The 24,076-nt window shown below is 50.9% G+C and overlaps 2 protein-coding genes across 5 annotated transcripts in view; both read left to right on the top strand.

The window, feature by feature from the left end:
- Nucleotides 1-8,336, top strand: part of DAG1 (dystroglycan 1) — a 70,512-nt gene extending 62,176 nt beyond the window's left edge. For all 4 annotated transcript variants that reach the window (XM_040445367.1, XM_040445364.1, XM_040445368.1 and 1 more), the window contains one exon: nt 3,519-8,336. In XM_040445367.1, the coding sequence (XP_040301301.1) occupies nt 3,519-5,921 (2,403 nt within the window). In that variant the 3' untranslated portion in view covers nt 5,922-8,336. The remainder of the gene's footprint in view (nt 1-3,518) is intronic.
- Nucleotides 8,337-17,581: 9,245 nt separating this feature from the next.
- BSN (bassoon presynaptic cytomatrix protein) overlaps nt 17,582-24,076 on the top strand; it is a 96,322-nt gene continuing 89,827 nt past the window's right edge. Inside the window, exon 1 of the mRNA XM_040445369.1 lies at nt 17,582-17,832. Within this exon, the coding sequence (XP_040301303.1) occupies nt 17,597-17,832 (236 nt within the window). The 5' untranslated portion in view covers nt 17,582-17,596. The remainder of the gene's footprint in view (nt 17,833-24,076) is intronic.

The following is a 24,076-nucleotide window of genomic DNA, read 5'->3' on the forward strand; positions in this document are numbered from 1 at the left end:
TAAGAGAAAAAGTGTGTAGAGCCTGGAAGTTTTGAAAGCTTGGAAGGATGTGTGGAATTCCCATGGGCTGAAGGCCTCCTGCTTTGTCAGCGTAGAGCAGGTGCTGCATTACAGAGCATTCCCTGAACTGGGTGCCCTCAGGAGCAGGGGGCTGTTAGTGGAATCCTTCAGGGTCTGTGGACAGTGCCAGACCTTGAGGCATGTTCAGACTTCCTAGTTCAGGGGCTTTCCCCAAATAGCCTTGAGAATACAGAGATGCCAGCTTGCCTGTGACTTGGCTAGGTTCCTTGTGGAGTTCATTTGTTTTGCTTCATGTGGCCCTTTATTAAAGCAAATCATTGCCACCCAAAGTGCTGCCTGGGCCTGACATTCCCAGTACCAGGATGCTCAGAGATGCATGGATTTTAGACCATTCAGTTTGGTACCTTTCCTTCCTGTATGAGGAGTACCTAAGGCCCTGGGGACTGCCTGCTTTAGGGCTAGAGATCCACATTGGACACCTGTCCTGTGGCCGGGGCATGGCTAGCACCCCAGGATCCTGAGGAGCCAGAATCTGCAGAAAGGAAGGCAGGAATGTGGGTTGGAGAGGCTATTATATGTTATTAACGTGTGATAATGTTAGTTGGCATAGTTTAAATAAGTATACGTATTCCAACAGTGGCTGTGTGGGAACCTTGGCTGAAGAGTGGCTTGGGGCTTATTCCTTAGGAAATGTCTGGCAGCAGAGCTGTGGCCCTTGGGGTCAGCAGAATAGGAATTGAGCCAGGCTGGGAAGCTTGAGGAGGTGGGGCCCTTCTCTGTTTTCTCTGTTATAAAGTGCCCTTGTATCTCTAGTGAGAGACTTGGAAAAGCACTGGGCTATGTACTCATCTGTGCTGATGGAATATATAGGGCTGGGCACAGGCACAGATGCCTGGCTACTCAGGAATGTCCCAGGGGCCTGGCCAGCCAGTTGGTACCCACTTCCAGAGCCTATCCTGGTCTCTCCTGGCTCTGTTTGGTCTTCTCTACAGGTGACTTCTCCTTGGATGACTTCACCTTGAGCTCTTTTCTAGGCCCTCCCTCTGCTAGGTGTGCTCTCATCCCAGTGGTGGCCTTGGGATGGAATGGGGTTAGGAAACATAATGGAGTGGCTGGAAACCAGGCTATACTCTGGCTCACCTACTGTCTGCCTCTCAGGGCCATAAGTCATACCCCACCTTTGTAAAACATCTCATGGTTCCCTGACTACTCTATTTAGGCCTTAAAGATTTGCTTCCTGTTTTTTGCAAAATGAGACATTTAGCCTTTGCTTTATATGTTTATATATGGATGTGACAGTTTTCATATTTAATATAACTGAAAAAAAAGTGAAGCATAGACTTTTAAGCAAAACATTTGAAGTAAGTATTTTTGTAGCTAAAAAAGGTTTTAAAGGAAAAATATATTTAGCATTTTTCATGGATTTCAAGATACCCACATTTACAGATATTTTACCATTTCAGATATTTTACCACTGTGTTTGCAGTGGATGGTGAAGGACAGGAAGGGGGGTTCTTAGTGGTGCATTAATTAGATAGTGGTCACAAAAGAAATGCTGTTCACAGGGGCGCCTGGGTGGCTCAGTCAGTTAAGCGTCCAACTTTGGCTCAGGTTCTCACAGTTCTTGGATTCAAGCCCTGTGTCGGGCTCTGTGCTGACAGCTCAGAGCCTGGAGCCTGCTTCGGATTCTGTGTCCTGCTCTCTCTCTCTATGCCCCTCCTCCACTCGCACTCTGTTTCTCTCTCTCAAAAACAAATAAACATTGGGGGGGGGGGCGTGTAAAAAGCTGTTCGTATACCCTCAGTAATCTCAGTGGCTCAGACAGCAGTCAGTAAAGGACAACCCCAATAATAGTAACTTCTAATAATGTCTGATGTCTTCTCATGGGTTTTTGCTGGAAGTAGGAAATCTGTTTATAGGGAGGTAAGTATCTGGTCACTGATAAGATTGGTGGAATGACATGCTGCCTGAACACTGGGTCCTGGCTGGGAAGATCAGGTATGAGCTCTGGGTCTCCTTCCCAATCAGGTACCTGACTCTTGGCGGGAGGAAGCCTGAGGAACCAGAGCCCCTATGGAGCCCTGCAGGCATGACTCTGGTCTTCCTGCTGTGGGAAGAGAAACATTTTATTATCCCTCTGCTGACAAGCAATGGCCATGAAGGACAATTCCTGGTGCCAAGGCTAGCACATGTCTGTTGGCCAGTGTTGTCTCTGAGCTTAGTGGAATGGTATAGTGGAGCTAAGAGTGCCTTTGGTTAGATCAGAGAGTGGGTGCCACCTTTCTGGCATTGGGGGCAGGAATAGGTGTTTCCTAAAGGTGAGAGTAATTGTGGATAGGGCCTGGGCAAGAGGCAAGTCTTGTTTCCCTTTGTCAACTGATGGTTGAAATTTCTCTGGCAGCATTCCTTTGCGTACCTTGATTATTACCAGCCATGCCCCTTTAGAAATGGACTTCTACCCTAAAATATGAGCACCTGGGAGGCGCTGTTGGGTGGAATAAGGGGTGAGCTCCTCAGGCCTGCCTTTGTGACTGGGCTCTCCAAGGTCAGACATGGGTTCTGTAGATTTCCCAAACTTAAGTTGACTATAGAACTCTCCCTTAGGCCAGAGCTCCTTGGAATCTTTGATAAACACTTCCAGAATAATTGTTTCCAGTACCTAACCCTGGGTGTTGCAATTTTTCTTGAGTTTTAAAAAGCAGGGTTAATTAAGGCATTATATACAGGGGCACCTGGGTGGTTCAGTTGGTTAAGCGTCCAACTCTTGGTCTCATCTCAGGTCTTGATCTCAGAGTCATGAGTTTGGGCCCCGCATTGGGCTCTGTGCTGGGCGTGAAGCCTACTTTAAAAAAAAAAAAAACACCAAACATTAGATACTGCTAACTGTATTTGCTACCCAAATGCATCCCACTCTACTTGAACACACGTCCCACTGACGTGGTTGTACAGTTGAGGCATCTGGAGACATTGAGCTGTCTCTTGCACCCAGGCCCACATGCATTTCCACCCTGGGCAGGAAGGGCATACGACTTGAGCAAAATTGTGTCTGTAGAGGGCAGGGAGAAGGCTGAGACGAGGTTGAAAGGAGTGCTGAGGGATGAGACACTTGCACCTGATTCTGCAAGCCAAGTGGGTAAGTAGGTGGCAGGGTATGTATCACTGTTGTAAAAACCTGCAACATTTCTTGAGCTCCATGGCATCTGCTCTCTGGGATGAGACGCGTGTTTGAGTGCCACCACTGCTGTCTCCCCACAGTGTGGCCTTGGGCAAATCATTTGCATTCCAAGCTAGCCTATCTGGCAGCCCCAGTCTTTCGTGACAGGTGAATGAGAGCTCCACGAGAGGAATTGGTTCCCCCACCCCCCTCCCCAGCAGAAATTCTCAATTCTACCTTAAGCCTGTCACACAATTCAGGCTGGGTCCATGATGAACTGTTGTGATCATTGTCAGGTTATTCATTGACAGTACCACTTAACTCATGCTGGTATCTCTTTTAGGTGTCCACAGCAGGGAAGGAGGCCCTGCCATCCTGGCTGCACTGGGACCCACAGAGCCACACCCTGGAGGGCCTCCCTCTTGACACCGATAAGGGTGTGCATTACATTTCAGTGAGCACTGCACGGCTGGGGGCCAATGGGAGCCATGTTCCCCAGACCTCCAGCGTGTTCTCTATTGAGGTATACCCTGAAGACCACTGTGAGCCGCAGTCTGTGCGGGCGGCATCACCAGACCCTGCTGAGGTGGTGTCATCTACCTGTGCTGCCGATGAGCCTGTGACTGTTCTGACGGTCATTCTGGATGCTGACCTCACCAAGATGACCCCAAAGCAAAGGATTGACCTCCTGCACAGGATGCAGAGCTTCTCAGAAGTGGAGCTTCACAACATGAAGTTGGTACCAGTGGTGAATAATAGACTGTTTGACATGTCAGCCTTCATGGCTGGCCCAGGAAATGCGAAAAAGGTGGTAGAGAATGGGGCCCTCCTCTCTTGGAAGCTGGGCTGCTCCCTGAACCAGAACAATGTGCCTGATATTCGTGGTGTGGAGGCCCCTGCCAGAGAGGGCACTATGTCTGCCCAGCTTGGCTACCCTGTGGTGGGTTGGCATATAGCCAACAAGAAGCCCCCTCTTCCCAAACGCATCCGGAGGCAGATCCATGCCACACCCACACCTGTCACTGCCATTGGGCCTCCAACCACAGCCATCCAGGAGCCACCATCCAGGATTGTGCCTACCCCCACATCTCCAGCCATTGCTCCTCCAACAGAGACCATGGCTCCTCCAGTCAGAGATCCTGTTCCTGGAAAGCCCACAGTCACCATTCGGACTCGAGGTGCCATTATTCAGACCCCAACCTTAGGCCCCATCCAGCCCACTCGGGTGTCAGAAGCTGGCACCACAGTTCCTGGCCAGATCCGCCCAACGATGACCATTCCTGGCTATGTGGAGCCTACAGCAGTCGCCACCCCTCCCACGACTACCACCAAGAAGCCACGAATATCCACACCAAAACCAGCCACACCTTCTACTGACTCCTCAACCACCACAACTCGAAGGCCTACCAAAAAGCCACGGACGCCCCGCCCGGTGCCACGGGTCACCACCAAAGTTCCCATAACCAGATTGGAAACCGCCTCCCCGCCTACTCGCATCCGCACCACCACGAGTGGGGTTCCCCGTGGAGCAGAACCCAACCAGCGGCCAGAGCTCAAGAACCATATCGACAGGGTCGATGCCTGGGTTGGCACCTACTTTGAGGTGAAGATCCCATCAGACACCTTCTATGACAATGAGGACACCACCACTGATAAGCTGAAACTGACTCTGAAGCTTCGGGAGCAGCAGCTGGTAGGTGAGAAGTCTTGGGTACAGTTCAACAGCAACAGCCAGCTCATGTATGGCCTGCCTGACAGCAGCCACGTGGGCAAGCACGAGTACTTTATGCACGCCACAGACAAAGGGGGCCTATCAGCTGTGGATGCTTTTGAGATCCATGTCCACAAGCGCCCTCAAGGAGACAGGGCTCCTGCACGGTTCAAGGCCAAGTTTATGGGTGACCCAGCACCAGTGGTGAATGACATCCACAAGAAGATCGCCCTGGTGAAGAAGCTAGCCTTTGCTTTTGGGGACCGCAACTGTAGCACCATCACTCTGCAGAATATCACCCGGGGCTCCATTGTGGTGGAGTGGACCAACAACACATTGCCCCTGGAGCCCTGCCCCAAGGAGCGGATCATGGGGCTGAGCCGGAGGATTGCTGAAGATGACGGGAAACCTCGGGCTGCCTTCTCCAACGCCTTGGAGCCTGACTTCAAGGCCACGAGCATTGCTGTGACAGGCTCAGGCAGCTGCCGGCATCTACAGTTTATCCCTGTGGCACCACCCAAGAGGGTGCCCTCAGAGGCACCGCCCACAGACGTGCCGGATAGGGACCCTGAGAAGAGCAGTGAGGATGACGTTTACCTGCACACGGTCATTCCAGCCGTGGTGGTTGCAGCCATCCTGCTCATTGCCGGCATCATTGCCATGATCTGCTATCGAAAGAAGCGGAAGGGCAAGCTCACCCTCGAGGACCAGGCCACCTTCATCAAGAAGGGGGTGCCTATCATCTTTGCGGACGAGCTGGATGACTCCAAGCCGCCACCCTCCTCCAGCATGCCACTTATCCTGCAGGAGGAGAAAGCCCCTCTCCCCCCTCCTGAGTACCCCAACCAGAGCGTGCCCGAGACCACTCCTCTGAACCAGGACACCGTGGGAGAGTACACGCCCCTGCGGGATGAGGATCCCAATGCGCCTCCTTACCAGCCCCCCCCACCCTTCACGGCCCCCATGGAGGGCAAGGGCTCTCGTCCCAAGAACATGACCCCATACCGGTCGCCCCCTCCCTACGTGCCCCCTTAACCCACAAGCGCCTGGGTGGAGGCAGGGGTAGGGCAGGGCCCTGGAGACAACACGGTGTTGTCTGTGGAGACCGGTGGCCTGCAGACCATCGCCCACTGGGAGCCGACACCTGACCTAGCACACACTGACGCGAGGCCTGGACAAGCCCGCCCTCTCTGGTCCTCCTAAACCCCAAAGCAGCTGGAGAGGCTTTGGGGACATTTTTACTTTTATTTTTTGCCTAACAGCTTTTTGTTTGTTCATAGAAAATTCTTCGCTGCGGTTTTGATGGCTGGCTCTGAAAGCACTGTTTGGAGTAGAGGTAGATGGAGCGGAGCCGTGAATGAACTCGCAGGCAGTGCCGGGCAGCTCCCCGGCTCTCTGCGTTTTGCCTTTAACACTAACTGTACTGTTTTTTCTATTCACGTGTGTCTAGCTGCAGGATGTAACATGGAAAACAGTAGCTAAAGATTAAATTCAAAGGACTTTCAGAAGTTAAGGTTAAGTTTTTACATTTAATCTGCTGTTTACCTAAACTTGTATGTATAATTTTTGGGTGGGTATGGGAAATTGCTTTGCTAAAAATAAGCTCCCAGGGTGTTTCAAACTTAGAGAAGACCAAGGGACAGTATTTTTTATCAAAGGAATCCTATTTTTTCACACTATGTAAACTTGGTTGCTCTGATACCCCGGAGCCTGACTGGGGGCCTCCTGGCCCTGGCTCTGGGGCCAGGGTCCTGGTGCTGGGCTTGCTCTCCCGCTGTTGCCAGGGGCTGGAAGCCGGAGGGGCCTCCTGGCCGTGGACATCCACACCCCTACCCCATGCACGCTGGTGGCCCCCCACCAAGGGGTCTTCATTTCCATGGAAAGAGGACTCCTAAGAGGCAGTGGTGGCCGTGGCCCCCAACCTAGGTGCTCCAGGGTGGGCCAGCTGCTCGTGGCGGGGTGGCTGGGGAGGTCGAGGGACTCGACCACATCAACCTATTTTCTTTTACCCTTCTTCTGTGTGTTTTTTTCCCCTTCCTAAAAGTAATATCATGGCTTCTGAAACACTCAGTGGGGGACATTTTGGTGAAGATGCAATATTTTTATGTCATGTGATGCTCTTTCCTCACTTGACCTTGGCCGCTTTGTCCCAACAGTCCACAGCCCCACCCTGTCCCACCCCACCCCTCTTCTCTGGCACTCCAGTTCCGGGCCTTGGGCTGGGAGAGGTCTGGTGGCTGGGGAGGAGTGCCAGCAATAGTTCATAGTAAAAATCTGTGGGCTCTCAAAGCTAATTTTTTACTAAAGTTTTTATACAGCCTCAAATTGTTTTATTAAAAAAAAAGATTAAAAACGGTGATGCTTACAGCAGTTTGTACAAGCTCTTAGTGTTGATTCCATGGAACTGATGGCTTTGCTCATTTTGATTTTTTCCCCCTTCTTTTCGTAACAGTTTAAATTCTGGAATTACACTGGGCTTCTTTTGCCTTTTTTAGCAGAACGTCCGTCCGTCCATCTGCATCTCTGTCCCATGACTCAGGGGTGCCCACTCTGCTTTGATTCTCCTCCTTTGGAAGAAACCATTTTGAGCATGACTTTTCTTGATGTCTAAGGGTTATTTTGGGTACCTTTTAGGGAGGAATGCCTTTTGCAATAATGTTTCCCTTCCTTGATCGAAGGCTGGTGGGTGGACCCAGGCTCCCTTTGCAAACCGAGCAGCCACTTCTAAGCCATATCGACAGTTTTGCAGAGGATTTGTGTGTGCTGCCTCAGGAGGGGAGGGCCGGTCAGAGAGGAGGGGTCTCCAGCCTGCCCTTCTCAGAAGGGCATTCCCTTTGCACCTTTTCCCACAGGGCCCAGCCTCTCTCCCCTGCTCAGCCCCTGGTGGGGTACTCAAGTGAGCAGTGCCCCAGTTGGGAGAGCCTGTTGATGAGGGCTCAGTGGACCTCTGGTGACTGGGTCTCGTGCCTCTGAGCCCTGATCCAAGCCAGAGTTTCTTCCCCACTGCCCAGAGTCAGGAGCACAAGCAGGGTCTGACCTGGTGAGATTATTTTTGATGACCTCGTCAAAAAATAAACAATTCCCAGTGTTCCAGGTGAGGGCTTTGAAAGGCCTTCCAAACAGCTCTGTTGCTCCTAGCAACCCCACCATCGGGCACTGCCACGCAGAGATGTGGCTGGCCCAGAATGGCCTGTTGCCATAGCAACTGGAGGCGATGGGGCAGTGAACAGAATAACAACGGCAACAATGCCCTTGCAGGCAGCCTCCTCCCCTGAGCGCCGGGCTGGCGACGGCCGTTGGACTCTGTGAGACAGAGAGCCAATCTCGCATTCAAGTGTTCACCAACCACTGACATGTTTTTATTTCCTTCTGTATGATTTTAAGATGTGTTTTCTGCATTCTGTATAGAAACATATCAAACTAAATAAAAGCAGTGTCTTTATTACAATGCCATTGCCTCCAAGCATCTATTTCCCTGGCCCCTACATTGTTCTAGGATGTGAATGGGGTGTGGGACTGATGTCCATTTGACAGAGGGAAGAGAGGACCCATCCACGCCCATTCAGAGGACTTGGAGGTGGTCTTCGAGCAGCTAACCTGATAGCCTCCATAACCTTACCATTTTTGTGCCCCTGGGAGGGGTGAGAGTGTGCCCCAGAGCTCTGCTAACACATGAGCCCTCCTTAGCCCCTCTAATGCCTGAGTGAGCAGAGCTTCAGCTTCCTCATCTGGCAGGATGGTGGGAAAGGTCCTGCCTGTCATAGGCTGTTTGCCCCTGAGTGAGTAAGCCCCCTGCAATGCCACCCCAGCTCTTGCCCCAACTGTCTTGTGGGCTTGGGGCTGGCCAGTCTCCTAGGTAGTTTCAAGGCAGGTTTGGCCTTCGCTTTTTAGTGGGAAGAAGGGGAGAATGGTTTCTGGCCACACTGTTATGCCCTGGTGGGGCCCAGAGATACTGGGGGCCTGCCCCTATGTGTCCTGCCCAGGATGGACAGACCAGCTGGGTAGGCTTAGCATGACTCAGTGCCCAGGAAAAGGCTGGGTTGTCCTGGGACACTGCCCAGGGTGTGGGAAGCAGGGGACATAGCAGCTGTGTCCAGTAGCAGGATCAGGGGCCATTGGTCACAGAACAGCTGGTACCTCTTCTGGGCTTGCTCGTTGCCCCCCCCCCCCCCCGCCCCCGGGGTCCTCACTATCTCCACCTATAGCCCCCAGGCTGTTTCTCTGCTCATAATCTTCAAGACTTGGAGCTGAGACCAGTCTCACTGTAGGTGGAGCTGAGTTCCAACAACTACTTGTGGAATACCACAATGATAAGTGTGAGAAAAGGCTGTCCCTGGTTCAGGGACACATGCTTCACCCCCTAGTCCTAGCAGCAGGGGCCCAGGAAATAACCCCTGCCCTTGCTCTCTTGGCCTCAGGAAGTTCTGTTTAATGTTTAACCTGAAGCCACTGGGTTATGAGTGGACTCACTGCTTTGAATTCAACCAAAGGGATCCCTGGTTTCAGCAGAGAATGGTAAGCTCAGCAGGGTCAGGAAGAAGAGAAGCCACAAGGGCCTCTGGCCTCTTCTTTGGGAATATCTGATATTTGGACTGGAAGACCCCTGCTCCCCAGCACTCCCACAAAGTCTCTCTAACTCCTTGGTAGGAGTGGGACTGTACTCAGGTCTTCTGAACTGGAGAGAGGGTGGTGGAAGAAAGGGGCAGGAAGGAGGGGACACAGTTGAGGAGGGGACAGACCCACAGGAATCTGCCTTCCCACCTGCCTCTGATCAAGGGCAAGTTCCTGGGATCCCTCTGGCCTGGCTTCCTTATCTGTAAGGTGGGGGACAGCGCTGATCTCCAAAGGGTTCTGAGACCCTGGGAATTAGGATAAAGAGCCACTCCAAACACGTCTGCCTATAGAAGGGACAGAATCTAAGTGAGGCTAGAAAGATCTGCATTCTCTCCCAATGTAAAGGCCTGGCCCAAGGCTGTTGGCGGGAAATATTGGGATGTCTAGGAGTTCCTGGGCAGCCCAGAATACCCATTAGTATGGTGGGAAGACTCCACATGACTCATCCTATTGCAGCCCCCAGCCTGGCCTCCACTTGTTCCCAGGCTAAACAAGCTCCTGGGAGAGGCCCTTCCCAGCTCCTCTAAAGCATGGAAGGCCCCCCTCTAGTGCCAGTCTTTTGAGGGTGAGGATCACGCCTCTCTATAGATCACTATATCTTAATAATAATAGTGGACTAATGACTTAACTCTTTTCCTGCTTTGCTTACCTTCTTGATCACCATCATGAGGTAAGGTGATTAAGGCCCAAAGAGGACAAGCATCCAGGTCCTGTGGCTAGTGCAAGGCAGGTTCAACACTGGTTCAAACACTTAATTTTTTTTCTGATTGTAAAATTTTGTTAATATTGTAGGGCAGCAAATAATTATTTGAAGTCCCCTCCCACCCCACTGGAAGGTGCTGGATACCATTTCCCTTATGGGAACCCTATAGAAGACCCAGAGAAGATAGGGCAAGGCATTTGAAGCCGGGGTTCCCATCTGCTGGGATTGCGGTGGGCCCGCCTATGAGCAGCCTGGGGTGAGGGCAGCATGAGACTTGGCCACTGGGGCTTTCACTAGCTCTACTGCCCCCAGCTTTGGTGAAGATGACTCTGAAGCTGGGATGGAGCGAAGTTGGTCCGTTTGGAAGGTTCCGTGTGACCAGGACGATGCCCCTAGGTGCCCCTAGGTTGGTTCGGGGCCGTGATGAGGGCTGCCCTCAACCTTCGTTGTGGCTTCCAGGCTCCCTCACCCTCACGTGAGCCCACCAGAGTCGCAGGAGTCGTCGCCAGTCGCTCTGGGCCCAGGAGGCAGACGGTGCCCAAGGGCTCCCACCAGGTGGCGCCAGAGGCCGGGGTAAGCCTGGCCGGCTGTAGGAGGGACTCCGGCCTCCCGGGGGGCACCCGGCAGAACCCCGCCTCGAACCGAGCTGAGGCGGCCCCAGAGTGGACTAAAGCCTACTGGAGGGCACGGCAGAGCGGGGCTATGGGCAGGGCCCAGGCCAGAAAGGAAGCGGCCGGACCGGAGGTACAACCGGTCTTTTTTCACTCAGCCACCACTGCACAGCCCCTGAAGACACTGGGACGAGTATAGCCGGGGTCCCGAGCCTGTCCTTTGCCGGTGCCGCTCTCCTTCGGAAAGGGAATCTGGCAGGGAATAGGAGGTGCGAATCTGGGGCCCAGGCTTCGGGATGGCCCTTGAATTCAGATGTACGTAGACAGGAACCAAAAAGTACACTTTTTTTTTTTTTTTTTTGCGCACTCCCTTGCCTTAGGTTTTGTGTGTGGTGCCTGCACACAGTAGGACTCAGCGCTCAATGGATGCTTCCCAAGTCACCCCTTCCTCCAGCCTCAGAGCTACTGAGCGCATAACCTAAAGTACTATGGGGTCTGAGAGGGTCCTGAATGGAAGTAGGGCATCTTCAGTTGCGTGGTTGGGGGTCCCCCACTTGCCACTTGACATAAGAAGCAGACAGGGATGGAGCAGGAGATGATTGACTTTCTCTGGGTTGACCCTGGAGTAGGAGCACCCTGAAGCCCCAGGGAATACCTTAGGCAAAGTGCTTCCACAGCCCTGGGCACACACTAAGACAGCTGGGAACATCCAGTTGGCAGCTGGCCAAGGTTCCTAGGGTTGGAGTCTTCTTTCCTCATGGTGTCACAACCTCAGTCTGTAGAGGGCGGAGCCCAAGTTTGGGACTTTTGGAGATGGCTGGGAGCTAGGTCAGGCCAGCCCCTTTTCCAGGGATCACTTCTCACTTCACTGCCTACTTCCCTCAGCACCTCTGTCGCAAAAGGTGAAGAAAGGCCCTGGGTAGTGAGGCAGGGGTGGAGACGTCCTGTTGGGAGGTGGCAGCAGCCTGGCTCTGGATGTGCCTGGGGAGGATCAGCTTTGTCCTGGACGAACTCACCCTCAGGGAACATGGGCCTGGTTGGGTTGGGCAAGGAGCTGGGCTTGGGGGATACTGAGGGGGATGGAGTCCTCCTCTTGTTTTAAGAGCACATGGTGTACAAGTGTTTGGTTAAGAGTTGGGCAGCTCTGCCTTCTCATGTCCCATACAGCGATTAGTGTGCAAATGAGAGGCTGAGGAGGCATCCATTGTGACCTGACTCAGCAACCATCGTGCCCCTTAAGCCCTGCCCTGGCTCAAGGCAGCCTATCAGCTTACTTCTGGACATCCAGCCTCCTCAGTGAAGCCTTGGGCCAGCCAGGCCTAGGAGAGGGACATAGCCACCCTGTGAGCCCCAAGAAGATCCCTGGAGCAGATCAAGTCATAGGGGTGGGCTTGGTTGGAGTAAGCAAAGATGGGAGGGTCGGGGAGGCTCAGCTGAACACATGACCTTTCTGCTCTTTTGGTGGCAAACACCAATGTCTTCTGTCTAGGCTTACTAGGAATTCCTCAGTCTACACTGTCAGCTGTCAGAAAGACCACCTTCACAGAAAGCAATGGCCATGCCAGGCCTCCCAGCTGGAAGAGTTATTAATACATAACTAGCAGAGGTAACCCAGATGTTGTTGCCCAACTGATACTTGCTGCTTCCCAAAACTGGGGGAGTCAGGGAGGACTCCCCTCAGGCAACCCTGATGCCCGAGTGTGATTCACTCCTCACAGTTCTTTGGCCACGCCCACTGCTATAAGGATGGACAGTGGTCCTGAACTGAGGGTCAGCAGTGATGACCTCCAGGTTCAGGGCCTGGTTTGAGGAGCAGCCAGATAAAGATCAGATTTGGAGACTGCAAGCTCAGTGAGGGTAGAGGAAGCTCAACATTCCTGCTTTCTGCTGTATCCTGGAGCTAGAATAATGCCATCCTTGTCCTAGGGCTCAAAAGTATCAAGTTTAAGTGGAATTTAAACTTAATGGAATTGAAATCACCCACTCTAGCAGAGGCCTAAGAGACTATGGATCTTTTAACTTGTCACCAAGCTTTTTCTTCACCATCAGAGACCCCGCCCCATTCTGTCCATCTTTCCTGGAAGGCAGGAACTCTTTTGGTGGTTCCTGGAAGCTTTCTGGGTACTCCTTAAAGATGACAGGGCAGAAAAGCCCTATCACAATCTACTCTGATCGGGACAACGACGAAGCTCAGTGGAGAGAGTGGCTGGGTCCTGAAGACTGAAGTCTCTGGTGGTAAAGAGTGATTCTCAGTAATATGTTTGGGTTTGTCATAGTAGAGACACACAGGGGTCAGGAAGTAGGGTACTAAGAGACTTCCCCGAAGGCATGTGGAACAGAGTCTGATGGAGGGGCTGAGCAAGCTGCCCATTCCCCTGCACTGTCTGAGTCATGTCTGGGGTGAAGTCTGAACCTCTGTTGCCTGTGGGAGGACATGTGAGCTGGTTAGGAGAGGACATATAAGCATGATTCTCCACTTGGGCCTGTTCCCCACCCCTGCACCCACCTTCCTATCCACGGAACAGAGGTAGGTGAAGGGAACTACGTGGGAACTGGGATCCTGGTGGGAAGAATTGCAGTAGGGATCAAGGCAGCATTTTGTATCCTTTATGGGAAATTATTTGTGTGCCTGTCTCTCTCCTATCAACTGACTTCCTTGAGGCCAGGTCTCAGTCTTCTCTGGACCTGGCACCAAGGAGTTGTTTATGCACTGGCTGAGGGATGAGTGCATGCACGCATTAATGAGATAGGCAAAGCCAGCCTGGAGGCCTGTCTGGGGGAGTGCCGAGAGGCAAGGAAAGCAGCATGTTTTGACTTGGACGCTTATAACTTGGAGAAACTGTGTCTTCGTTATTTTTTCTTGTCATAACAAGCCTTTGGAAGCACATAACTCTAATAGCAATGGGGCTTAATTAGCTTTCTTGGGAGCAATGCATGGGCGGTGGGGTTAGGCTGGTGGTAAACATTTCTGATGATTTTTTACTGGCTTTTTGCACATAACGCAAATAAAGATTTGCACATTACGATAGGAAAGGAATTATGCAGACAATACTCCAAGCAAATTCTATACCTTCCAGCTTTGTTCCCTTTTCCTACTCTACCACAGCCAGCTGGAGACCTTAGTATACAAACAAGTTTGTCCAGGCCAGCCTAGGTGGGCTGCTGAGCAGGGCGAAGAGCAGGTCTCTTGTTTATAGCTTTATACCAGCCTGAGGCTTGCTTGGGAGCTGCCTTATTCCTCATGTAGTGAGTAGTGCTGACAAGCCTCAGCCAGTGGAGAAACGCTCTGTTTCCTTGGGCTTCTTTCCTTCCTCTTCAGTGCTGTTTCTCCATCCCAGAGGAAGACTGGGGACAGGGAGCCACATTCCTGAGTTGCCTCTCTTTGGGAGGGGAGACAGGCCTCAGCAGCAGCAGCAGCAGCACAACAAAAAGAAGAGTGCAGAGCCAAGGGGGCTCTGTAGATAGGAGCCAGCTCTCCCAGCCTCTCTGGAATAATCCGAAGCCTGCGATGGTTTGCCTTCTTCTTCATCCTCGGCAGCATCTTCATCTTTGGATCCTGAGCCTCCCTGTGGAGGTTGCCACACTAAAAGTAGCCACCTGGGGTGAAGTGGACCATGTGTGGGGAAGCAGAGAAGCCCCAGAGTCTGCACTCTGCCCCTCTTTACCTTCCTGGGGCTCATCTGCATGTTGCCTTGCCTGTGGCCCAGCTGGCATCCAGGTGCCTCTCTTCATTCTCCCAAGGTTTGCCTTCCCATGACTAAGCATCTCCTCAAATTCCAGTAGTGAGCTGGCTCTGACTGGGCCTTTCCCTACCTGGATGGATTTTTCAGATTCCCTTTTCCCTCTGGTATTTCACAAGCATTTGAGAGCACAGGCTGAAGAAGAAAGTGGACGTGTATCCATCCATCAGTTCTGTTGTGGCATGAGAAATGACTGTTTTCCCATCTGTCCTTTCTCCAAAATTACTGCCATGTGTCACATGTCACAGTGAAGTGGGAAGAAGATACCTTTGGCAAGTGAAGTTTAGGGGGCTGGGAAATTTCTGCAGGGCCTCTAGGTGCATCCTGTTCCAGGCTGGGAAGCAACTGGATCCAGGAAGGAATGGTACCAGACACACCACACAGCTGGTTTGCACAAACTGAGAGATTTGTTTGTTCACTAGTCATAAAGATAAGCCTAGTGAATTTTCCTAGGTGAGTGTAGACAGCTCATCTATGACCCACCTCCTCCACCAGGAGAAAGTCTGGACCCAGTCTTAGCACCCTCCCTGTTACTTATTACATCAATAACCTAAATGTGGTGATACAAGTGCTACAGCCAAAGATCCCTCTGGGGTGCTTTTAAGCCTGGTGGCTGGTGAACCCCTTAGAAGTTCAGGTGAGGGAAATGCTCAGAGTTATATGGAGAACCCAGCCCAACCATTAGCCCCTGAGGCCCCACTGAAGCCCAGCGCAGGGGATAGGACAAGTCAGACAAAGTCCTTCTGTTGAGGAGCCCCTGCTCTAGGTCAAGGGGAAGAAAACAGCCCCTGAACAGTGAATTAAAATGGGAGACTGAATCAGAGGTCCAGACAACCAGAGGCCAGCACCATCCCACAGCCAGCAGGAGTCCCTGGGCTGAATGCCAGGGCTGGATGTGGACAGAACAGGCATGTTTCTGGGTATGCTTTTCAGAGGAAGTGGAACTGAGAGTTTGAATGCAAGGTAGGGGCACCGCTAACCCACACTTCCAGCTCCTCCTGGGTCCACTGTACTGTGTCCTTTGTCACTAAGGCAGCAGAGATCCTAGAGGTCTGCTAACAGCTAGGAATCCACTCTGAGGAGAGCAACTCCCTAGGCCTGCTGGCTGAGTAGGGCTAATTACCCCCACTGGAACCAGGGGCATGTTGATTTAAATCTGGAAAGCCATAGCTCCTTTGGCTTCTACAAAAATAGAAAACAAACATCCTTCTTTCCCCCACTTCCAAGTAGCCCAAACCACACTGATAGGTGTCTGTGAAGCCAGAAGAGCCTGGGTTGAGCCAAGGTGAGGTCACTGGCCTGCCCATAGTGCTTGTGTTCGTGTTCTTCCCCAGGAGAGAAGGTATGGCATAAAACTCCCAAATCCCGGACCACCCACCACCGAGACAACTAATAATAAAGTTGGTTATGTGTATGCCAATCACTTGACTTTGTGTTTTAACTACATCAGCCACTTCACCCTCACAATCCCTGTGTGAGAGGCTAATATTATCATGACTTTGCAGGCTAGGAAATGGAAGGTTGGCAAGCCTAAGTTAGTTGTCTAAGTCCTACCTGGGAGGTGGCAGAGCTGAGATGAGGATTCTTGGGGAGCCTAGATGTGCACACATAGTCATCAGACACTCATAAAGATGAATCAACCCAGGAGGAAACACAGTAAGGGCCATGATAACACAGGCAGAGAGGCCCTCATCATTCCAGGCAGTCAGCGTCAGGCAGTTGGGGAGTCCAGGCTTCATGGAAGTTCCATCCTAAGGCCTGGGAAGAGCAACTAAGAGTGCATGGGGAAGGTCTGGCCAAGGTCTGTCCATCTGCCTGGCTATCAGTGTTCACTGGGATCCTCAGATTACTCCAGGTGAGGTTAGAACTGCTGATATCCCATGTGACATATTCCTCACCATTAGGAGAATTAAATGGGTTCTTCTACACAGTCATGATTTATGGAGCCAGGAATAGTTTGGAATTTAGTCTGCATCTTCTAGGAAATATTCACCCTTGGGAAAGCAAAGGTTTGTGTGAGAAGCCATGAGGCAGAGCATCCTGAGTAGCATGCAAATACTGAAATCTGTAAAAGTGAGGTAACAGAAAAGTAATTTGGTGAGCTCTCAGGTTAATGCAGAAGCAGACTGCAGCCTCTCATGTAGACAGTCTCGGGAGCCACAGCTCAAGGCCTCTGAGAAATATCAATTCCTCTTTCCCATCCTCAAGGTCACTGTCCCAGGGCCTACTGAGGAGGCCTTCCATCTGGCTTTAGGCCAGTCCTGACACACCCTCCACCTTTCCCAGAGATACTTCCCGAGACTCCTGTCCCATGGGACCAGGCCCTCAGCTTGAATTCCAAATAGTTCCCATCGCCATCTGGATAAAGTCTCCACTCCCCCAGCTGGCCTTCGGGACCCTCACCATCCGGCCCCATCGCCGACCATCCTGTCTCCATCCTTCCATGACCTCTGAACATCCTCGTTCACTTGTCTAAATCCTAAACATTCTCTGAGGCCACACTCTGTGGCCCGTCTCTGAGGCCTGTCCCCACGAAGCCGGCTGGCTGGCTGGTAAACGAGGTTACCCAAAGGAGAGCCTCTACTTCCAAGTTTCCCGGGACAGGAAGTGCCCCTGGCACGAGGGCAGGGCACGGCGTGACGCCCTCAGGGCCGCTTCTTGTGGCAGGTGCCCTTCCATCCTGGTTCAGTGTGGGACGCTACCGCCAACCCCCGCTAGGCTCCAGGTAGCACACGCTGGCTGTGTCGGCTTCGGAGGGCGCATGCGCTGGCGCGGTGGCTGTTTCCCCGCGACCCCGCCGCCGGCTTGTGGACACGCGTCCTCGCAGCCTGGCTGGATCGCGCGCGCGCGCTCGGGAGGCGGGGGGTTGGGGGGAGGCGTGTGCAGGGAAGGGGAGCGCGGGCCGCGCATGCGCATGCGCAGCGGCAAGCGGCGGCGCGAGCCGAGCTGGGAGATGGCGGCGGCGGCGGCGCCGAGCGTGTGAGCAGCCGCCCGGGAGCCGCCGGCCCGGGCCCAGCACGACCCCGACCCCCCCCGCCCGCCATGGGCAACGAGGCCAGCCTGGAGGGCGGCGCTGGCGACGGGCCACTGCCGCCCGGAGGCCCGGGCCCTGGCCCCGGCCCCGGCCCCGGCCCCGGCGCAGGGAAGCCGCCTTCAGCACCTGCTGGCGGCGGACAGCTCCCCGCTGCTGGCGCGGCGAGGGCGACCGCAGGACCACCGGGCCCAAGTCCTGGCCCAGGCCCCGGCCCGGGCCCTGGCCCTGGCCCAGGTCCCGGAAGGTAAGCGCGCGTCGCGGCGCCCGGAGTGGTGGTGGTGGTGGTGGGGGGGGGGGGGTTAGCTGCAGCTTGAGTTCGGGGCCGGAGCCCGCGACCCCTCGATGTAGTCTGGACAGCGAGGTTCGGACGTCCGGCCACACTTTGAACCCAGTCAGATTGTCGTGAGTCTGGTGGTCGCAGGAAGTGGCCCTCCTTTTCAATCCGCCCTGCCTTGGTAAGGCAGGATGGTGAGTGAGCGCAGGGTCAGTCGGGGCCTGCAGACCATGACTCCGTCACGAACCCCAAATTTGCTTCCCCCCAACGCTGGGCTCAGGAGGGGCTTATGTAACCTCAGCCTAGTCCCTCTGCACTGGCGAGCAGTGGGATGGAAAACGTCCTCCTTGTCTGCTGGTGTCTGCATGTGTCCATTGTGTTGGGCCAAGGAAAGAGCACAATGGGAGTGGCTGTCAGGGAAGATAAGTGTCACTGCGAGAAACAGAGAGATAAGGAAATAGTTGAACCATGAACTTGGTCATGCGCTTTTCTCAGGCATTTAGTCACCATAATCACCTTTGGAGGAAGGAAAAATGCCACCAGACACCAAAAAGTATTTATTTAGTTCAAAATACAAACAGGGTCATGTGCTTTCACCAAGGTTTAGTGAAACACTCTGGGGTGAGGCAAAAATGCTATTGAATCATCTATCACCAAATATGTTCCTGTTGCCTTATGATTTCCATTACCACCTCAAAACCAGGGAAAAACGGAAATCCACATAGAATGCTTTCAACAGAACATATCTGATCAAATACTGTGAAACCAGCTTGTTTAAAATGTATGCCAACTGAAGTCCTACAAAAACACTCAAGTGGTAGTGAATGCAGTGGAAGGGAATGCCAATATATGATAGATTGATTAGTAGACTGAAAACTCAGGAAAGATACAAAGAGACAACAGGATAAAATGGAAGGCATTATCTTTCCACCAAATGGGACTAGGGAGTAGAAAAACCTGGGGTAGGGGGTGGGGGGTGCGTGCTTCTGGCTCCATGAGAGTCTGCTGATAATTTTTGCCTTGGCTTTTCTGTGTGGGAACACATAAACTGTGAGGGAGCATAATTTTTGATTCTTTGGCTGCCCAGCTGTGCCTCTCATGTGTTTATTTCCTCAGAAGTCATTTCTTAGACAACTAATCGTAATGAAAGGCTCTTAATAGCCTGAAACCTGACACAGACAGGCCAGCCTGTGAGCACCCCCTTTAAAGGGGAAATTTGCCCATTTTACATTAGCTATTACAGTAATGCATTTGGTTAGCATACGGTTCTTAGCACTGCAAATACTGTCCATTTTGCTGCGTGTTGAGCTGCTGTTTGAGTTTTAGCTTGAGGGAGCCTCACCCAGGCTATAGAGCTCTCTGTCCAAGGGAAGGCGTCTCCAGATGAATGGAAAAACACCTTGTTATTGGTAGTTCTCTGTATGGGGAATTTGACGTTTCTCTTCTGGTAACCAAACAGGATGCTCTGTTTATAGTTTATCTGATGCTGCAGAGCCAAGCATATGAGATTTTGGAAAGATCTGGGCAGCTCAGAAGGACAGGAAGGAGGCTGGTGTCTACTCCTCCAATTCCTTTCATTTCTACCCCATCTGTGCATTCTGGGGAACCATGGGTCCTGCTCCATTTAGCAGTCACATAATATTGCTCCTGGCTGTGGGCAAGGTTCACACATGGGCCTGTGGTGATAAGGTCCTATGGCTGTCAAGCTCAGGGCAAGCTAGCTACTTGTCACCAAAGCTCAGGCGACCAAAGCCCCTTAGGAGACAGGATATACTGCTCCAGCTGATATTCAGCTTGTTACAGAATCTGAGATGAGTGGCGCCTCCATGGTATGTCTCTCCTTCAGCATTAGAATGGCTTCTACTTCTCACTAGAGCGTCTCAGGTACCTGATGCCAAATTTAGCATGTTCTGTTCAGAGATGCTGATGAATAGATTGGCCCATTGATGAAGAAAAAGCCCTGTGGCATAGGCTTTTGGGCATTCAGGAAAGAGCAGCGGCACAGTTTCAAGCAAGCTTGTGAATTTGAGGGGTGGAAAGCTTCATAGAGGTAGGTGGAGGGTCACATAAGGGGGAAATGATTTTGCTAACCCCACAGGGGAATGGAACTGAGGTTCTGGGGGAGTTGATTCCTGGCTCTTTCCTGTTGCGTTATCACCCCTTACTACCCCAGAATTAGTCTTTTCATCCTCATACTGAGCTGACTTGGGCGCTGTGAGGGCACAGTTCCACCAATTATGATGGAAGAGCCTGACTTGAATGCTGTAAGTAGCAGCACCACCACACCCACAGTGCTGCCTCTTAGCCCATTTCGATGATATGGCATTTTGGGCATCGGATAGTTCCTCAAGGCCAGGGGCTCTCTGTTTCTGGTCTCAGGGTCACGTGTACAGTTATATAGCTTGTGCCTTTCTCAAGAAGTGCCAAATCAGGGAAGGCTGAATTCTGTCTCAAACTCTACTCTCTGAGCTGTATGCCCTGGTGTGGGCTGCATCCTCCTAGAGAAAAAGACACTTATCACTCATTCATTCATTCACTTATTTTTATGCCTGTTGTACAGTGAAGTGCTCAGATTGATGGGATTTTATATATATATATATATATATATATATATATATATATATATATATATACCCATGACACCACCAGTTCAAGATGAAACTTTATCAATACCCCCAGAAAGCATCTTTTATTTTTTTATTTAAAAAAAATTTTTTTTAACATTTATTTATTTTTGAGAGAGAGAGACAGAGCATGAATGGGGGAGGGTCAGAGAGAGGGAGACACAGAATCTGAAACAGGCTTCAGGCTCTGAGCTGTCAGCACAGAGCCTGACGCGGGACTCGAACTCATGGACTGCGAGATCATGACCTGAACCGAAGTCGGCCGCTTAACCGACTGAGCCACCCAGGCACCCCCAGAAAGCATCTTTTAAAAAAATTGCACAAAGGAGCCACATAAACCAGTGGCAACCTGTGTAATCTATACCAGCCCTGTGGACTTGACATGTTCTGACATTTGCAAATTGATCTTCACTCAATACAGCCAAGGTGTATTTACTAGTATCAAGAGCAAGCACTGTTCTGGGCTTTGTGGAGGGTCTGGAAGGATATACGATGCTCCCCTGTCCTCTAGCACCTCACAGTCTGGTTGGTCAGACAGCTCTCGAAAAGCCAAATCATGGAGTCTCAGTCTGAGCAGCTCAGACTGAGAAGGCTTGGTGTCCGAGCAGCTCAGTGTCTGAGAAATGCCAAATAGACAGTGTTTATAGAAGGGTTGTCAAGTGAGAAGAGTGGAGAGGCAGGGCCAAGTCTCAAAGGAGAAATCTAAGGCATGCTGGAAAAATGGTGGGGTTATGAGAGATGGAGAGAAGGAGACAGCACGAGGAGTGTGGTCTACATAGGCTGGAACAGTGAGAATGGGGCCAAGGGCAGGAGTGTGGAGGAGAGCTGGGGTAAACCAGGTGAGGCCCTTTTCTCTCATTACCCGTCAAAATCCATGATCAATGCCCAGGTTGCCTCTCACTCACTTCCAGCTCAAATATTGTAGACATCTTTAGTCAAAGGCTGCTGGCACACAGAACTTGCCCGTGGGCTGGAAGGTGAGTGAGGCTGCTCTGAGAACCACATCCTGAATTCCTTTCTCAAAATGGGTTTGTCATAATTCTATCTCAATAAGAAAATAAAAATAAAAAGTTTGTCAGGTACAGTATATCTGGTCTGGGATTAACCAGACTTGTTATACTATATTAGCTAACAGTGAGTCTCTAGTAAAATCTGGGACTAATTTGTAAGGATGAAATGAAAGGATATAATTGCCAGGTTTAGAAATAATGGCCTTTTGTCATTTAGAGATCACCTTTGGCCCCAGGGCTGGATTCTCATGGAGGCATGCCATGGAGATTATACTAAAGTGACCTAACATCTGAATGGTGATGATGTCAAAATTTCACCCAAAGGGGCAACCATTTTTCATCTTTTGCCAGGGAGAAAGGAGCAGCTTTGAAAATATAGCTTTTCCCAGCATTAGTAAGACCAATAAATTGCTGCTAAAAAAAAAAAAAAAAAAGTTGGGGAAGAAAGGCCATCTGTTTTCTTTCTAACTTTTTATTATGGAAAATTTCAAATCTACATAAAAGTTGAGAGAATAAGCTAATGAACTCTCATGTTCCCGTTGCCCAGCCACAGTTATCACCAACTCATGGCTAGTCAAGTTTGTATCTTCTCCACCTGCCATCCCCCATGGAGGCCATTTCCAGACATCTTAATATTTCATCTTCTATGTTTCAGTGTCTATTTCTAAGAAATAAGGGCTTTGTGTGAACATTACAACACCATGATTGCATCCAAACAGGGTAACAATTTCTTCTTTTTTTTGAATTTTAATATTTTTTAAATTTTTTAAAGTTTACTTATTTTGAGAGAGAGAGAGAGAGAGAGAGAGAGAGAGAGAGAGAGAGAGAGAAAGAGAATCCCCAGCAGGCTCTGCACTGTTAGCACAAAGCCTGACATGGGGCCTGAACCCACGAATCATGAGCTCTTGACTCAAGTCAAAGTCAAGAGTCAAGCACTTAACCGACTAAGCCACCCAGGCGCCCCTGAATTTTAATTTTTTTAAAGTAATCTCTGCACCCTTTGTGGGGCTTTAACTCATGACCCCCAGATCAAGAGATACATGCTTTACCAACTGAGCCAGTCAGATGCCCAATAACAGTCCCTTCTTAATCTCAGCAAATATCCAGTCAGGGTTCAGGTTTTCTGATTATCTTATGAATTTATTTTTCCAGTTGGTTTGTTTGAATTGTGATCTAAATAGGGTCTACACATTGCATTTGTTTGATACATTTCTTGAGTTTCTTTAAATCTGTAGATGCCATTTTCTTTTTTCCCCCTTGAAGTTTATGATTGGAGAACTGTCATTTGTCCTCTGTTTCTCACATTCTGGGTTATGCTGATTGTGTCTCTGTGGTGTCATTTGAGATATTCCTCTGTCCCATATTTTTACTATAAGCTGGGATTGTATTTAGAAGCCATTCAGATTCTAATTTCATTCTTTTGGCCAAGAAATTCTAGCTTTTTAATTTTATTTTTACTTAATTTTATTTTATTTGAGAAAGAGAGGGAGACAGAGGGAGAGAGGGAGAGAGAGACAGCACAAGTCAGGGAGAGGGGCATAGGGAGAGGAAGAGAGTATCTTAAGCAGGCTCCATGCTCAGCTCTGAGCCTGATGCACGGCTCAGTCCCTCAATCCTGGGATCATGACCTGAGCTGAAATCAAGAGTCAGATGTTCAACTGACTGAGCCTCCCAGGCATCAAGAAATTCTAGCTTTCAAAAAAATTTTTTTAACGTTTTTTATTTGTTTTTGAGAGACAGAGACAGAGTGTGAGCAGGGGAGGGGCAGAGAGAGATGGAGACAGAATCTGAAGCAGGCTCCAGGCTCTGAGCTGTCAGCACAGAGCCCAACGTGGGGCTTGAACCCACAAACCATGAGATCATGACCTGAGTTGAAGTTGGACACTTAACTTACTGAGCCACCCAGGTGCCCCTAGCTTTTTAAAAAAGAGTTTGTTGAGGTCTTTAGACATGAAGGGTCTAGAGCCAGACCTTGGACTAGTTTGGGAGCCAAAGAATGATGCAATGGGTCACTTTTCTGTTCTTTTTTTCTAAAGTTCTCCTTTCTCTTAGTAAGTTTGGTTCTGAGTTTAAGAAGGCAAAGCTTTCAGAGTCTGTGGGTCATGCCTTTACACCCAGCTATGGGGAGCCCTCACTGTATATTTAAGTAGTAGGCTGCTAGGATATAGGGTTTGGGGCTTCAATAAACCCTCTCTCTTCTCAGAGGTCCTGCATGTCTCAATAGTGCCCTTTCTTCCCATTAGTGATGGAAGTGGGGAGAGACAGGCCCTTCCATTGTGGGCTATTTGAGGGGAAATCTGTTCCTGGAAGCTGTAGCGCAGCAGGCTGGGGCTGACTGGGGAGGTAGGTTGGCAAAACTGTCACAACGGTTATAACTACTCGTACTGGATGTCTGCTTCACCATGGACATTCTGCTCAGTGTTTTGCACACACCTGTTCCTCACTCCACTTGCCTGGCCATTCAGCTCCTGTAGGCCCCGTCTGTCCAGGTCTTACTCATCCTTCCTGCCTGGGGACTTACTTTTTACAATGGTGAAAAGGTAGCTGAGACCTGCATGCCTACAGCAAGGGCCAAGTGTC

Source organism: Herpailurus yagouaroundi, unplaced genomic scaffold (assembly GCF_014898765.1).
Source record: "Herpailurus yagouaroundi ecotype Mexico unplaced genomic scaffold, PumYag 193, whole genome shotgun sequence".
In the NCBI taxonomy this organism is placed as follows: domain Eukaryota; kingdom Metazoa; phylum Chordata; class Mammalia; order Carnivora; family Felidae; genus Herpailurus; species Herpailurus yagouaroundi.